Below are 18,508 nucleotides of genomic sequence, written 5' to 3'. Positions count from 1 at the left end.
CTGTTTAGGGAGCGCATTGGTACTTGCTTCAGTTAAAACTTTTAAATTTGCTCAGGTTAACGATCAAATCATCGAAGTGGATGGTAAAAGTTTAGTTGGTGTAACACAAGCATATGCAGCATCGGTTTTACGCAATACATCGGGACTTGTTAAATTTCAAATTGGACGTGAACGTGATCCAGAAAATTCGGAAGTAGCACAGCTTATACGTTTAAGTTTGCAAGCAGATCGTGAGAAAGAGGAGCGTTTGAAAAGGTAAAAATACTATTTTTTTTAATAATAAAATATCTTATATAACTTCTTTTTGTTAATGTAGACAACAAGAGGAGTACTTGCGACGTACTCTCGATTACTCAGAGGATTCCACTCAACCCGTTTCTGCTAATTCTAGTGTTTGCGAGGGTCCATCGAGTCCCGTACAAGTCGAACATCCAATGGAGGTCGAGGCTACACACTCACAGGAGGTAGAGTCTCTGAAGAGACTGCTACAGGAGGTATGTAAAATTTGCGCCCCTCTCAATTGTTGCTTTTGAATAATGATCAAAGATGTTTGGAAAAATGTTTTTAATCTGTTTAAACCTTTTCTCGTCTGTTTCATTGTGTTTTTCATTGATGCGGATTCTTGAAATAATATAAAAATAAATAAATAAAATATCCCCAAAACCAATAACCAAACAATTGAAAAATTGCACCAACATTGCGATAATGCAGCATAAAGCGGTAATTGGTTTTAATAAATCTTAGCGTATTCATGTGCCTGGCTTTGTTTTTTTGGTTTTTTGTGTTCGAATTACTTTATTTTGTTTTTAGTTAAATCATACTTCGAAGGGATGAACTAGTGAGATAATAACATTAACATCTTAAATTTTTGTTAATACTGAAAAATTTTTTTAAATCTTGTTCTTTAAACTGTTTATATATACATATATGTATATTCAAAACAGTTAGAATTTTTTTGTTAAGTTTTATTACTTTTTGAAGCTGTTTTTTAGACAGATTTTTTTATTCTTTGACATTTTATGCACATTATATATATATGGGGTATTTCATCCCATTTCGACCAATTTTGAACCCGACCCATTTAGAATTGGCTGAAAGTTTTTCTTCTTTTTTCTAGCTTACGAAAGACCGTTTTTGTTTTCAAAATGCTATAAATTTTTCAAAAATTGACCGTTTGGGATCTTTTTTTTTTAATTTGTTTTTAAATGTACTTTTCGGAAAAAATTCAAAAAAATGTTTAAAGTTTTTTTTTGTAATTTTTCAGTTTTTTGAGATTTTTCGAATTTCGCCCTTTTTTTCTCATAAAAAACTTCAATCAATTCTGCAATCATCCCCACTAATCCTGGAGTGGGCCGAGATTTTTTTTTTTTTTTTTTAGTTAATTGAAAAAAAACTAAAATTTTTTTTGTATTTTTTCCGAAAAGTACATTTAAAAACATATTAAAAAAAAAAAATGATCCCAAACGGTCAATTTTTGAAAAAGTTATAGCATTTTGCAAAAAACACCGTTTTCCAACTCAAAATAAGTTTTAAATATTTTGAAAAAAAAAAAACGGTGTTTTTTTCAAAATGCTATAACTTTTTCAAAAATTTACGGTTTTGATAATTTTTTTTTTAAATATGTTTTTAAATGTACTTTTCGGAAATAATACAAAAAAATTTTAAAGTTTTTTTTTTCAATTAAATAAAAAAAAAATAAAATTCTCGGCCCACTCCGGGATTAGTGGGGATGATTGCAGAATTGATTGAAGTTTTTTATGAGAAAAAAGGGCAAAATTCGAAAAATCTCGAAAAACTGAAAAATTACACAAAAAAAAATTTTAAAATTGTTTTGAAGTTTTTTCCGAAAAGTACATTTAAAAACAAATTAAAAAAAAAAACAGATTCCAAACGGTCAATTTTTGAAAAAGTTATAGCACTTTGAAAACAAAAACGGTGTTTTTTTAAAAATTCATAACTGTTTTGATGGAATACCCCATATACAATGAAGAGATAGAGAGAGAGGTATACAAATCATTTGGCAAAGTGTTGCATAACTTCGTGTTTAAACCGGGTTGTGTTTTTCAAACCTCTAATCGCTATTGGTAGATTATTCCAAAGGCGAACTGTGACAACAAAAAACTGTCGCTCAGTAACCGAGCAAGTATATTTCATGCTACAGATAGCGAGTGATCGAGAGGATCTCATGAAACTAAAACGCTCTTTCAAATAATCTGGCTCATGTGTAACTATGACTTTATGTAACAATGTTAAGCATCTGTATAGGATATTAAGTTTCCTCCTACCCATGCTATCACAACCGGCATATAGTTCACAGCCATTTATCAATTTAGGTCTCTAACCGATCCCGTTCATTTTTACTAGACATTTTTCTGCTATAAGAAAATATGTGCACCCAATTTTATTAAGATCCATTTAGCAATTTAGGTCTTTAACCGATCCCGTCCATTTTTACTAGAAATATTTTCTGCTATAAGAAAATATGTGCACCCAATTTTATTAAGATCCTTTAATTTTTCTTCGAGTTATGGCTCCCGAAACATAGAAAATTGCTTAGTCATAAAAAGGGCGGTGCCACGCCCATTTTTTTAAATTTGAAGTTTTTCCTATTTATTGTTATAAATCCACTTGGGAAATGAAATACCATTGATATAAAGCTCTTTGTTGCAAAGATATAGCTTATTTTATTCTTCCACGACCCTTTTAAAAATCTTTTATATAAAAGTGGGCGTGGTCCTTAACCGATTTCGTTAATTTTTCTTCAAAGCATTCCTTATAGTAATGGCAATATCTCTGCCGAATTTTGTTACGATAGGTCTAACGATTTTTGATTTATGATTAATAATATTTGTAAAATTGGTTTTATCACAAGTGGGCGGTGCCACACCTATTAAAAAATGTTTTTTTTTTTCAAATTTTTATCAAGAGTCTCAATATCAGTCCACATGTCAAATTTCAACATTCTAGGTGTATTATGTACTAAATAATCAGGTTTTTTGTGTTTTCCAAAATGTTATATATATAAAAAGTGGGCGTGGTTATCATCCGATTTCGCTCATTTTCAATACCAATCTATTCTGGGTCCATATAAGCTCGTATACCAAATTTAGTGAAGATATCTCAATATTTACTGAAGTTATCGTGTTAACGGACATACGGACGGACGGACATAGCTCAATCAAATTTTTTTTTCGATACTGATGATTTTGATATATGGAAGTCTATATCTATCTCGATTCCTTAATGCCTGTACGACCAGCCGTTATCCAATCAAAGTTAATATACTCTGTGTGTAAAGCACGCTGAGTATAAAAATATAATAAAGTAAAATAAAGGGAAAAGGAAAGTAGAGGAATGAAGAAAAGGAAAGCAAAGTGAATTTTGTTTATTATTCTTGTTTCCTTTTTATTTTTTATCAAAAATTATTTATTTATAAAATTTTCTTAAATTGTTGTATATATTGCATATACCAATATTTTTAGTTTTTAAAAACTTCTCTGGCTTAATTTTTGTTAAATTTTTTTTATAGCTTTTTAAAGTTATTCATCTACTTTCGTTTTAATTTCCAGTTTAACAAGTTTGTGTGTTCATAATTACTTTTAAAGTTTTTTGAAATTAAAAAAATTTAAAGCTAGATTTTCAGTTTTTATGTGTGCATTGTTACATATTAATATTTTATATCTTTTTTTTATTTTTGAATTTTTTTTTTGTATATTTTTTTAATTTTCATGATTTTTTGTTATACATTCTTGCTTCCTTTTCAAATACTTTTAATTATTGTTTTTTCTTAAATTGTTATAATATACCAACATTTTAGTTTATAAAACTTCACCGTTTTATCTTTTTTTTTCAATTTTTGAAAATTTGGTTTAGTATATTTTTTTTAATTTTATATACATTCCATTTTTTTGTATATATGTATATTTAAAATTTTTATTATATTTCTCCTTTTTTACAAAACTTAGTTTTTAAGTTTTTTTACTTTCATAATAATTTAAATTTGTGCTGTAATTTTTTGTAATCTTCAGTTTTCGATATTTTAATATTGGAATGTCTTGAATATGTTTGTTTAAGGTTTGAAAACGTTTTAATGATTTGAAAACTTATAAAAAATTTTTTGTATATTTTTTTCAAAGTTTCTTTGTTATGTTTCGTTAGCAAATATGAAATGTTTTAAGGTTCCTTTTTTATGTTAGATTTATCGCCTAGAAATGTTGAATACTAATTTATCTTGGTACAATCGATTCTATTTTTTTATGGTCATAGCAAAGCGAATTTGGGCCCAATTTGCCGTACAACAGAATGTCGAATCAAAAACTGTTGTGCGTTATTTCTTATTATTTTTTACTATTTTTACTGAGCTAATGGGATGCCTCCAACTTATACTGAATTCATTTTTATGTTTTTAAGTTATACATATATATGCATAAAAAATTCCGTAAAATGCTTGTTATTTTTCTTTTTGTTTTGTTTAATTGTTTATTTTAGAGCGAATTGAGTTGCCTGTTGAAAGACGACATTATTGACACGTTGAAGTGTAAGGTGGGTGTCGCCTTTTATTTTATTTTAATTATGTGTTTTAAGTCTTTTTCGTTTACATTATTTAACAAACTAACTAAAATTTAATTTTTATTATTTAATGCCTACTAATTTTTGTGTTTCTTCTATACCTCATTTCAAGTTCTCATAACATTTTTTTTATTTTCTCCACTATTCCCACAGCTCGTCAAATTGGAAACAACTGGTAATGAAAATGAATTACTCAGCGAACGTTTACGTCAAAGTGAACGTGAATTGACCAATATTAAAAAAGAGGCTTCAAATCTACAAAATATGTTGCAACAATCTCAAGCACAGTACATGGCATTGGATAAAAAATACAATAAAGCTAAACGTTTGGTACGCGAATATCAGCAACGTGAAGTGGATATGTGCCATCGTGAAGAATTCTATCAGCAATTGCTGCAAGAGAAGGATACCGAATATAATGCTTTAGTTAAGAAATTAAAGGATCGTGTCATCAATTTAGAACACGAACTACAAGAGACACAACGCAAAGCAGGCTTTCCAGTTGGTTTACCCTACGATAGCGCTACACTCAAACTCACACCACAAATGATGCGTAAAGCACCACCAAAACCTTTGTTCCAGAAATTGGAAACTGAACTATCTGATACGGAGATTTCTGATCTCTCACCAGATGGTGAGGGTGTGAAGACGGCGACAGTGGAACGTAAAGTACCAATTAAAGATGAATTGGATGCTGCAGTGCCGCAGCATGAACTTTTGGATAATTCTGTAACAAAGACCAAAATAGATTTAGGTAAGTTGTGAGTGTGTGAATATAGGAGTTTTTGTTTTAATTGTTACTCTTTTTCTTATATAAATAATTGTCTGTAAAGATATTGGCTGAGTTGGATATGCTTTCGCTCTCGTTACTTTTTCATAAATTACTTGTAGTTAAAATACATTTTTGGTGGCAGTTACTTGTTCAATATTACTCATGCCAATTCCTTGTATTAAATAAGTTAAATGTAGTTAACAAATATAAACAAAATTATATATTATTACCATACCTGGCAGAACACAAGCTTTACAAACCGGCACAAGCTTTAGTTTAGCTGCACAATTTTAAGAAGCTTTAAAGGATTGTTTGCTCTAACTCTTAACTTTTCATCGAACATTCTTTTTTGCACTCCCATTCCCTCTTCATCTCTTCTCTTTCCCTCTCCAAATTTATATCCAATCAATTTTCGAAAAGATGAGTTCTGACCACTTCCTGGAAAATAGATTTCTACGCGTTATTTCCCGGAAAAGATTCAAAGAAACACTTTCCCAGCTCTATCACACAAATGTTAATTATGTCCGCAGACTTATTTCGTATTCTGTTAGTTACCTACTGCGCCACTGATAATGTATGCCATTTCGCAAATCCCATCAGGAAACCTAGATACCAAGAACATAGCGCCACAACTGCAAGGCTGATCCTCTCTGTACATAGGCATCTGAATTTTGATTTCACCATATCGATACTTTTGACATTCAATGCCGATACTTTATAGTATCGAGACTTTTTCGGCGATACTTTTAGACATCAAGTTTTTCGACCGCAGTATCGCATAGAATTTTGGGTAAAAGATGGCGGAATCCGTGCAAAGTAAGAGCCAATTGACCAAATAGACAGATATGTACGTTTGTCTCTTTCTACTTTGTTTTACGAATCTGTAAAAACTTTGCTCTGATGAATTTTCAGTTATTTTTTCACTTTCTAATTTGTTTCCCAATTCGGAAAAAGCAGACAACTACACAATCAAAGGTGCTATTGATCATTCCTGTGCCGGATTTTCAAAGAACGCTTTGCTTAATGCGGGAAAGCAAAACGAAGCGAAAAGTCGAGAGCTCTTCTGGCAAATATGGGGCTCTTGGCAGAGCACTCTTTTGAACTCCGACCTTATTGCAACAAGTATTTTATGCAGTCAAAGAGATATTGAGATCTCATTCCAGTGTTTATTATTGATGCGCGCATTTGTTTCGAAATATTTTGTATCGATGCTTTGAGTATCGAGTCTTACCGATTTGATGCTATCGGGTACCTGATACTTGATATGAGTACTGTATCGATACTTTCCATATGGTGCCCCTAGGTGTACATCGACGCTTTCCAAGTCATAAAACGGCTAGTTCTCCTGTCTTATAAGTTGCAAAGCACTGTATTGTCTTCTGGGTGGTTCAGGCATAGCCATGAACAATGCTGTTGAAGTTCTGGGGACAAACTGTAGCCCGGAAAAATTAACCTACTAGTAGATCTAGAACATACATCCTTGAAGTAAAAACTACACTTGCTTTAACCACGAAGTATGTAGTGCTTCAATCAACAAATAATATTTGTATAGGTTTAATAGATTCTGAATTTGTAACGTTAAAAAGGTATTTCCAGGGTCATCAAAAATCTAGAAATAATTGCAAAAAAGTCCCAAAATAAAACAATCCAGAAACTGTTTGAAAATGAAAAAATAAAACCGAAATTCTCGGAACATTATATCAAAGTGGTTCTGAAATAGTCCCGAAATGATCTGAAATACATTCGTGAAATGGTCCCTAATAATCCTAAAATAGTCGCGAAATGGTGTGGAAAAGAATAAGAAGTTGTGCTGAAGTGATCGCGGAATTAAAGCCGAAATTATTCCAAAATATCAGGCGCGAATCAGCCCGGAAAGGTTCTAGATGTTCCTAAATGTTCTCGAACAATATCCTGAAATGCGCCGAAATAATCCCGATAGCCCCGAAATGAAATTATCGCGAATGCTGCCATAGGCTTAACATAGTTTTTCAAAATCAATACGCTAAAAGTTATAATGACTAGACCAAATTTAAAAGTGTATGACCCCTATGATATTAGTAATCTGCCGCCGTAAAAAATATTTGCTATCTACTATCTATCTACATTGTCTAGCTATATAAATCAAATTCAAACAAAACTAATAAACTCGAAGTGGAAGTTTAGCATGCGGAAAAGCTGGCCTGTGATAAATTGGATCCTCCGCCTCTTATGTAATGGGACAAGGCTTATCATCACAAAACTTTTCCGAACGTCATTGAAGCAATGATTGTATCAGAAAATTTGGAAAACAACAAAGTTTTCATACCAAGGACCCCATTGATATCGACAGATATGCCTTGCCATTTAAAACGCGTAAGCTATTATGCGAGTCCCTTATATGAGTCGAAAGATAGATGGAAAGGGAGAGAATCTGTTTATAATGTAGATTTTTATTGCCATACAATATTTTTTTCAAACTTTACTAAGCACTTTTAAGCCTACATGATGTGCACTTATATACATATATTGATTCGCTTCTTCTTACTCATACTTTTTCTCCTTCAAGCTAAAGCTTCCCTCTAGTCTATTGTCATAACACAATAACCCTCCCTCATCTCATATCTTACTCATATACAATTGTTAGCCACTTTAACTCTCTTTACATCAACTCTCTTTATATTAATACGTTTAAATCACATTCTCATACACTAAGTATCCACATAATCATTACACTGTGCAACAGCCGGCTGGTTATTGGACCAAACCCCCTTTTTTGTAGAGACTGAGGCTTAAGTAGACAAAGTACTATCTCCGTTTTTCGAAGTTAGCCTCCAAAAATTAGATATCGGCGTTCGAAGTTCGAAATTCTACATTTCCAAATTTTATTTTTTTTTTGTTAACGCGTTCAGCAAATTAAAAAAGTAAAAATGTGGTCGTGGCCGCCTTTTTCTTTTATTTGAATGGCTGAATTCTTTTTTTGAAAAATTTTGTATAACAGTTGTTATACGAAGTGAAAAGTCACAACTTCGAAAATATGAAAAAAATATGAAGTTCTGACTTTTCACCTCGTATAACAGCTGTTATACTAAATTTCTCAAGAAAAGAATTCAGCCCTTCAAATAAGGGGGAAAAACGGACCACGACCACATTTTTACTTTTTTAATTTGGTGAACGCGTTAACAAAAAAAGAAAAAAAAGAAAATTTCGAAATGTATAATTTTTTGGACGATAACTTAGGAAAACGGAGGTAATACTTTTTATACTCAAGCCTCAATCTCCTCAAAAAAGTTGGATTGGTCCAATGCCCAGAATAAAAGTTGATTTTGTCGCATAGTGTTATCATACATATATAAAAAATCATGTCATTTGCAATTCTTAGGTTTTTGTTCTAATTCTATTTATTGTTTTGTATATTTCTTTCTATCTTTTTTGTGCCTGTGTCCTGTTTGCTGCCATTTGCATATTATTATTGTTTGTGTTGTTGATGTGATTTTGTCCGAATATAACTAAAAAAAAAAAAAAAAAAACAACAAACAAAAAAATGTTACACAACTACTACTGCCGCCTTCATTTTGCTGCTGCTTAACTGCCGCTCCATGAAATTAAAACAAAATGCTTTTTTCCGCCAACATCACTTTTTGCATTCTCTAAAAACCCAAAATTAAATCAAAATCCAAAAAAAAAAAGCATCTCGTGGTGGTTTAGCTAATCGCCAGCTGCCTTCAACAGCAAACAACGGCAACAACAATACTGCAGCAGCACCAACAACAACCAACGCTAATGCTGTCGTCAGCAATAATAGCCAAATATCATCAAATGCTGCTCCAACTGTCGCTATCAACAACACTAACCACAGCCATAGCAGTAGCAGTAGCAGTAGCAATAATAATGGTTTGAAAAGCTTGAACTTTGGCAAACGTACTCTCAGCAATAGCAGCTCCGATTGTGCATTAGATGATAGCGAAGATGATGGCATAGCTACCACAGTAGCATATGTACACGCAAGCGCCGCATCTGATAGTAATGGCCTTTCGAATGGTGGCAATGGTGGTAGCGTTATTCATCGTAATTACTTGCTCCAACAGCAACAGCCGCCGCAGCAGCAACAACAACAGCATACACATGTTACAAATGGTCATCATCACACCGTCACTGCCGGTACAACGACGGCTATATTACTAAATTCGACTGCTATAGCTGGTAGTGGCGTTTCGGCTGCACGTGAACAACAAATTAATCAATTATATGCTCAAGTGCATAAGGATCACAACAAAAGCGCTGCAGCGGCAGCAGCAGCAGCTGCTGGTATTGGTCATTCGACTATACCAAATATATTTAAGACTACAATTAGTTCGCCGCCTGAAGTGGGTGGTGGTGTGGGTGTCGGTGGCGGTAGTGGCGATTTTCATCGCACAAATATGACTACATTCGGTACTAGCAATCGTGATCTCAATAGTTCATACGATTCCATTTTAGGCTCAAATGATAAACTCTCTGAGAATGAACAATCATCGGAGAATTGGATGTATCCGAGCCGTCGACGTGTCGGACCTACTGGTGCGATTATAAGTGGCAAAATGCCACCATCATCGTTTACAGAACAACTTAATCAGGCGTTGTCAGAACGTGAGAGGTGAGTTTGATAATTAGTGTATGTACGTATAAAATTTATTAAAAACATGAATGAAGGCTTTATATGGAAACGTTCAATTCAGAAGTGGAATATGTTACTTTTTTTTTTAAACAAGATATTTAGTACAAGAATACATAGCTCACCCGCCTTCATGGTGAAGTGAATAGTGTACATGGCAACCATACTAAAGGTGGCAGGATCAAGTTCGCTGACAGATACCATAGCAGTGCTTCAGATAAAGTTTTTTCGGCGTCGTTGGGTTGAAGGCATATACGCCATACCGGAAAGACTCCTTAAAGTCTTCGGCGATCTGATAAGTCTTTAATACTACAAAAATAGGATAGTCTTAATTATATGCAATAATATGGCCTATCAAATTCAGCCGCTGGGCTTAATGTACTGAATCAGTGCGATCTCTGCATACCGTTCGTACATTAGATCGTCTTAGATATTTGCCGTCGGCAATACAAAATGGTCCAAAAATCGGCTCACGAACATTTATTTTGAATGTTCTAAAGGTCACCCTTTGTGATGCTGTCGTCGTCCATGGTTATGAGTGGTATATTATTTCTCCATCTAAAAGGTGCTTTCCGTTTCGCAAAGCTGGTATAAAAGCGACCAAAAGGTTTTGCGCGTAGGTTCCCCTTTCACAGTTGTCTCCCAGAGGGCACTATAGAAATCTCCATCGTCAGAATTGCCAGCTCTGGAGCCGCTGAGCTCAAGTCCAATCAGCTTGTTGGATTTGGGAAAAACACTTCCAAAATATAATCTATAATAATGAATCATCTTTGCCAAGCTTATCTCTAGAATTGTTTCCCACAGTACAAATTAGTCGAAACTTAGACTACACAAATGACGGTATGTCCTTTCCATTTTGCCTTCGCTAATCAGATATAAGTTATTTGGTGTAAACATATTAGGAAATTAATGCCTAAATTATTTGACACCCAGAAATGACTTACTTCTTCCGTGAATAAAGTAGATTTAAAATAGAAGGGAACACAAAACCCCTTCAACGGATGATATGTAGTCTAAGTGATATTTTCTTTAAGAACATTGCAAAAGCGATAAAAAAAAAGTTTTTGTTGTTGTAGCAGTGCTTCTCCCCATCCAATAGGTGCAACCACTCATTAATTGTCATCAATGTCCTCAATGTCCTAAAGATTACTCACTGGGAGAAAATACAGGTCTGCTAAAACACTGCCCCCAGAAAACCATCTACACAATGAGGCGAGAGTACTTCCCATTAAGGAGAGAAATTAAATTCTGAACAAACAGTTTCTGTTTCAGAAACCTGGGCATCCCAACAGACATCTGATTGATGAGGCCACACCCCCAGAGGCTTAAGAGGTCATCTCCGTAAGCATTATGAGGAAATACGGCACCTGAGAACACAGCCGTATGAAGTAAAAAAGCACAAGCAGGCCCTCAGTGATATCCACAAATACGCGTCAGAACTCTATGCCAGGAATTGCCAGGCGAATCCAATTCTTAAAGAAAAATATCCAGAACTCGCATAAGATGAACGCACACTACAGAGGCGTAGTGAGGTTTCCTTGCGCCCGGAGAAAAATATTTTTTTTCCAACAGTGTGGCTTTTTAAACAATGGTATGATGATAGCGTGCTCCACCTACCACACCGAAGTCATGGGTTCACTCCCCGGGCAAAACAACATCAATATTTAAGAAACTAGTTTTTTCATTTAGAAAAAAGGTTTCCTAAGCAGGGTCGCCCCTCCACAGTAATTTGGCAAGCACTGCGAGCATATTTCTGCCCTGAAAAGCTTCTCGGTGAAAATTAATCTGCCTTGCAGATACCGTTCGGAGTCGGAAGAAAACCTATAGGTCCCGTTCCGCCAATTTGTAGGAAAAATAAAAAGGAGGACGACTCAAATTGGAAGAGAAACTCGGTTTAAAATATCTTCGAAATTTTCAGTAATTACCGCTAGATGGGTCTGTTAACATTAGTTCGATTTGTATGGACGAAAGTTAACCGATATCGCGCCATCATTTTTTCGATAGGATTTGGGCTCAGGAGAAAAAGTTCCACTACGCATACGAAAAAAAATTTTTTCGAGCCTACGAAGTTTAATTTTTTTTACTTTTTATACTCAGTTGAGCAGAGCTCACAGAGTATATTAACTTTGATTGGATAACGGTTGGTTGTACATGTATAAAGGAATCGAGATAGATATAGACTTCCATATATCAAAATGATCAGTATCGAAAAAAAATTCGATTGAGCCATGTCCGTCCGTCCGTCCGGCCGTCTGTCCGTTAACACGATAACTTGAGTAAGACTGAGACTTTTGAGGTATCTTGATGAAATTTGGTATGTAGGTTCCTGGGCACTCATCTCAGATCGCTATTTAAAATGAACGATATCGGGCAATAAGCACGCCCACTTTTTCGATATCGAAAATTTCGAAAAATCGAAAAAGTGCGATAATTCATTACCAAATACGGATTAAGCGATGAAACTTGGTGGGTGAGTTGAACTTATGACGCAGAATGGAAAACTAGTGAAATTTTGGAGAACGGGCGTGGCACCGCCCACTTTTAAAAGAAGGTAATTTAGAAGTTTTGCAAGCTGTAATTTGGCATTCGTTGAAGATATCATGATGAAATTTGGCAGGAATGTTACTCTTATTACTATATATCCGCTTAATAAAAATTAGCAAAATCGGAGAACGACCATGCCCACTGTTTAAAAAAAATTTTTTTTTAATTCAAATTTTAAAAGAAAAGTTAATACCTTTACAGTATATAAGTAAATTATGTCAACATTCAACTCCAGTAATGATATGTTGCAACAAACTACAAAAATAAAAGAAAATTTCAAAATGGGCGTGGCTCCGCCCTTTTTCATTTAATTTGTCTAGGATACTTTTAATGCCATAAGTCGAACAAAAATTTACCTATCCTTGTGAAATTTGGTAGAGGCTTAGATTCTAGGACTATAACTGTTTTCTGTGAAAAAGGGCGAAATCGGTTGAAGCCACGCCCAGTTTTTATACACAGTCGACCGTCTGTCCTTCCGCTCGGCCCTTAACACGATAACTTGAGCAAAAATCGATATATCTTTACTAAACTCAGTTCACGTACTTATCTGAACTCACTTTGTATTGGTGTAAAAAATGGCCGAAATCCGACTATGACCACGCCCACTTTTTCGATATCGAAAATTACGAAAAAAGGGATGAAACATGGTAATTGTATTGGCCTATTTACGCAAAATATAACTTTAGAAAAAAACTTGGTAAAATGAGTGTGCCACCTACCATATTAAGTATAAGAAAATGAAAAAGTTTTGCAGGGCGAAATCAAAAGCCCTTGGAATCTTGGAAGGAATACTGTTCGTGGTATTACATATATAAATAAATTAGCGGTACCCGACAGATGATGTTTTGGATCACCTTGGTCCACATTTTGGTCGATATCTCGAAAACGCCTTCACATATACAACCTTTAATTTGATACCAATATCATACAAACACATTCTAGAGTCAGCCCTGGTCCACCTTTATGACGATATCTAGAAAAGGCGTCCACCTATAGAACTAAGGCCCACGCCCTTTTAAAATACTCATTAACACCTTTCATTTGATACCCATATCGTACAAACAAATTCTAGAGTCACCCCTGGTCCACCTTTATGGCGATATCTCGAAAAGGCGTCCACCTATAGAACTAAGCCCCACGCCCTTTTAAAATACTAACACCTTTCATTTGATACCCATATCGTACAAACAAATTCTAGAGTCACCCCTGGTTCACCTTTATGGCGATATCTCGAAAAGGCGTCCACCTATAGAACTAAGCCCCACGCCCTTTTAAAATACTCATTAACACCTTTCATTTGATACCCATATCGTACAAACAAATTCTAGAGTCACCCCTGGTCCACATTTATGGCCATATCTCGAAAAGGCGTCCACCAATAGAACTAAGGCCCACGCCATTTTAAAATACTCATTAACACCTTTCATTTGATACCCAAATTGTACAAACGCATTCTAGAATCACCCCTGGTCCACGTTTATGGCGATATCCCAAAAAGGCGTCCACCCCTACAACTAAAGCCCACTCCCTTTTAAAACACTTATTAACACCTTTCATTTGATACCCATATCGTACAAACAAATTCTAGAGTCACCCTTGGTCCACCTTTATGGCGATATCTCGAAAAGGCGTCCACCTATAGAACTAAGCCCCACGCCCTTTTAAAATACTCATTAACACCTTTCATTTGATACCCATATCGTACAAACAAATTCTAGAGTCACCCCTGGTCCACCTTTATGGCGATATCCCGAAAAGGCGTCCACCCATACAACTAAAACCCACTCCCTTTTAAAACACTTATTAACACCTTTAATTTGATACCCATATCGTACAAACAATTTCTAGAGTCACCCCTGGTCCACCTTTATGGCGATATCTCGAAAAGGCGTCCACCTATAGAACTTAGGCCCACTCCCTTTTAAAATTATCATAAACACATTTCATTTGATACCCATATCGTACAAACAAATTCTAGAGTCAGGCCTGGTCCACCTTTATGGCGATATCCCTAAATGGCGTCCATCTAGAGAACTATGGCCCACTTTCTCTTAAAATACTCTTTAATACCTTCCATTTGATACACATGTCATACAAACACATTCCAGGGATACCCTAGGTTCTTTTTACAACATGGTGATTTTCCCTTACTTTGTCCCCACAGCTCTCAACTGAGTATGTAATGTTCGGTTACACCCGAACTTAACCTTCCTTACTTGTTTTCGATTGATTTTTAAGGTTTTTTTCATGACCTACTAAACAAATTTTCATATTTTTTTTTTTCAAAAAACTGTTATCGACAACGTTTTTAGCGGATATTTTTGGGTCGGACAGGGTATACATGAAAATTTTACAATCAGATGAAAATTTTATTAATAGGTCATGAATAAAACCTTAAAAATCAAAGTCGAAAAAAGTAAAAAAAAAATGAAATTTCGCAGGCTCCAAAATTATTTTTTTGAGTATGCGTAGTGGAACTTTTTTCCTAAGCCCCAATGTTATCGAAAAATCGATGGCGTAATATCGGTTAATAAATCGACCCAGTCTAATATACATGTAAAAAAAATACGGCTAGTATCCTTGGGTATACAATTTTTGTTTTAAATCTTTTTAATCATTATTAACTATGAATTCTTCATTTTATTTTTTAAAGGCGTCTCGGTGATGGCTCTTCACGTAACTCCAGCGATGATTATACAGAAATTAATAAAAGCCAAAGCACAGCTGCCATCAATTGTAAGACATTAATCAATGAAATACGTCAAGCTGTTAATGAGGCACAGCCGAAAGGTAATTGGCTAACAAACAAATGCAATATAAACTAATTAACTATTGACTATCAAGCTGCACAATAAGAACTAATTTCAAAAACAAAAACCAACCTTTCACCTTCAATCAATAACAATGCTATCTATCGCTACTATTACCCACCTTTCCCCCCACTTACTAAGTCAATACCTACATACAAACATATTATTATCAATGCATTTACAAAGCTAATTATTTATTCATCAAAGATTGATTGCTGTTTTTGAAGAGAAAAAAATATACTACATAACAATTTTATAAAAATAAATGTTAATTAGCTGTCGTTTGTTATAATTTTTTTTTGTTTTGCATTTTCATTGCATACAAATATATATCTACTAACCGCTTTGTTACGCTATACTATTCGCTGCATTAAGTATTATTTATGTATATATCCTCTCAACCCTCTATCAATTGTTTTATGCAACTGTTTTTAACTGTACCAATAACCATTTGCCCTCACGCCTATTGTACTAACCCAAGTAAATTTTTTGTATTTTCTTTTTCTTCACGTTTGCTCTTGAATTTCTCGACTTTTTTCTTTATTGAAAAATAATATTATTAATAAATGCTATGACGCTGCATATCAACCTTGTTGTGGTAAAATAAAAATTAATCAAAATACATATCCTTGCTACCCTATATTTTACATATATCTACTAATATATATTTACGTAATTATATATGATAATATCTGCGCCTTTTGGTGTTGTTTTTTTTAAATTTGGTAACAAAATAGTTAAACAAGTTATACCTCAATCCCTCTCTCCGCCTGGTACAGTACCATGGCAACAGCAGCAGCAACAGCAACAACAACTAGCCACTGGACCACCCTCACCGACCAGCATGTCATCTGGTTGTTCCTCACCGGGCTATTCGCCAAGTCGTGCCATTGATTTGTCCGGTTCGAGTAGCAGTTTTTCGGATCGCAAAGCAGCTGCTTGCTACAATTACAAAGGTGGACCAGTACACGAGTGGACCAAAGAGCAAGTGAGTATTGATGTTATTTATATTGAAGTTAATTATAGAAAATGAAGTGCTATATTTGTGTACGGTTAAAATGGCTGAAAGACTACACTGGTTCGCATGAAATTTTATCTTTTGCTTTCGACCTCGCCTTGTTTATTCGAAACAAAATGTTTAAAAGTTTCTCAGGAAAAGAGTTAAGCGACTTTGAAATGTCAGATTATACACAAATATAAACAGATAGAATCGGAGAAAGATTGAGAGTGAGTGAGTGCAAGAGAGATAAAAAAGAAGAGGGGAGAGTGAGAGCCAGAGGATAACGGCTCGGCTGTGCGAGAAGAAGATTGAGAAGGAGAGGGAGTGTGATGGGAGTAAGTCGGGAATTCAATTTGGAAGGAGAGACCCATTGAAAAAAAGGGGTTGAGAAATGGACACCGCTATAGGTATTGAGTGGTAGTAGGAAAAAGAAAGAAAAATGGTTAGTGGACAGAAATAGATGAAAAGAAAAGAAAATTCGGAATGGAATTAGAGGGGAAGAGTTCGTTTCTTCTTTATGTGCTTCCAAAGTTGACATGAATTTTCCGGGGTAGGCTCGTGTGGTTATTGGGTGTAAATAGTTTGAAAGAGTGGTGGCAGGCTCACAGCATTATAAAGTGACACTTTGTATAAATTCGCTTCAGATGACACGATATCCGTTCATATGTGTTATATGTATAAACCTATAAGATTTCAAAAAAGCAGACTAGCCCCTAGTAAAAAAAAGGCGTAAGTACCAATAACTCGTGGAGTTTATGTGTAAATATACAAGTGTGTGCCTTGGAAACTAATATATTTTAAATTAACTAGAGCTCCCCCGGTGGTTGACAAAGGAAGTAAATTTACGTGAAGTATTTTTGAGAAGAGCTTCGTCGGCTTCTCTGCGGTAACAAACGATACCGACAAGTTATTGTTTTATAATTGGTTTATTATGATGGCGAATTGTTATCGTCGAGTTTTCGATTTGTCATCAACTTGTCATCAGTCTTCTTATTGGTTTCTTATCGAAGGGTTACATATGTGTCATCGATTTTATATTTAAGTTTTGTAGGTTTCTATTTCATTGAAAATCAATGCGTCGTCGTTAACAAGCCGATAAAAATTCCTAAGAAATCGATAGTTGATATCCTTTTGGTAACTTTTTATAATAACATATTGTTTATATATAGATAATTTTTCATTTATGAATCCAGAACTTTTTGATAACAAATGGATAACTCGTCGATTAATAACATAAAATAAAATGAAATGAAAGAAAATAAACCGAAATAAAATAAAAACGAAAATTAAATTAAATAAAATAAAAAAATTATTTTATGTAGTTAATTAAAATGAAATGAGTTTTAATTACAGAAAAAAGACAACATTATTTTTATATATTATTTTATTTAGTAAAATTTTATTTTATTTCTTTTATTTTATTTTATTTTAATTAGTTAAATTTTATTTAATTAAATTTTAATGTATTTAATTATTTAATCTTATTTTATTTCATTTTATTAGATTTTTTTATATTTTATGATTTAATTTAATTTTATTGTAATTATTTTATTTTTTCTTTGTGTGCTCTTTATTATTTCATATAAATCGAACCAAATAATATACAACAAAACCCTAAATACAAACAAATTTCAACTTAAACCTGAATACCTTATGTAGTGTTCATATTTTCTTGAGCTTCTTGAGCTTCACTTACCTGCTTCGTTTTTGTAAACACTTTGTGTATCAGTAATAAAAATAACGCATTTGCTCTGGTTCTTTATTTCCAACAAACAGCAGTGTATACATCTCTTCGTGCACTTGCATGCATCAAAATGGTGTATTAATCAGAGACTTTAATTTATATGTAGGTGGCGTGTTTGTCTTGAGTTGATGTGTGATTTCGCCCATAACTCTAACACGTGCCTTGTTCCCGCAATACGGTACACCTTACGCTGAAATTCAGGATTCCCTCATACCATTAACAAAATTTCGTATACACAATGATACGAAAATACTCGTAAAGGAGGGACGTATCTGTTAAATACTCAGAAACCTGGACATGCTTACAGACAACTGATTAACGCGACCCCGGCTACCAGGAAACGGAGACGAACCGTAAGAGCCGACACACAATAATTCCGCCATTGTTTTAACTAAAAGAGCAAAAGGAGGCCGTCAGGCTCATCCACTAGCGACAAATG

General features: G+C 34.2%; 1 protein-coding gene and 1 long non-coding RNA gene across 11 annotated transcripts in view; one reads left to right on the top strand and one right to left on the bottom strand.

The window, feature by feature from the left end:
* Positions 1-18,508, bottom strand: part of LOC137251908 (uncharacterized) — a 65,320-nt gene that overhangs the window by 9,843 nt on the left and 36,969 nt on the right. The gene's annotated exons all lie outside the window — the stretch shown is intronic.
* Positions 1-18,508, top strand: part of Spn (Spinophilin) — a 420,033-nt gene that overhangs the window by 389,834 nt on the left and 11,691 nt on the right. For 5 of the 9 annotated variants that reach the window (XM_067786891.1, XM_067786889.1, XM_067786890.1 and 2 more), the window contains 7 exons: positions 56-255; positions 317-494; positions 4,489-4,542; positions 4,723-5,323; positions 9,008-9,953; positions 15,169-15,305; positions 16,063-16,313. In XM_067786891.1, coding sequence (XP_067642992.1) covers positions 56-255; positions 317-494; positions 4,489-4,542; positions 4,723-5,323; positions 9,008-9,953; positions 15,169-15,305; positions 16,063-16,313 — 2,367 coding nt within the window. The remainder of the gene's footprint in view (positions 1-55; positions 256-316; positions 495-4,488; positions 4,543-4,722; positions 5,324-9,007; positions 9,954-15,168; positions 15,306-16,062; positions 16,314-18,508) is intronic. The other 4 variants (XM_067786894.1, XM_067786893.1, XM_067786892.1 and 1 more) reach the window with 4 other exon arrangements.

This window comes from Eurosta solidaginis, chromosome 5 (assembly GCF_040869045.1).
Source record: "Eurosta solidaginis isolate ZX-2024a chromosome 5, ASM4086904v1, whole genome shotgun sequence".
Lineage (NCBI taxonomy): Eukaryota > Metazoa > Arthropoda > Insecta > Diptera > Tephritidae > Eurosta > Eurosta solidaginis.
This window is presented reverse-complemented; position numbering and strand designations above follow the sequence as displayed.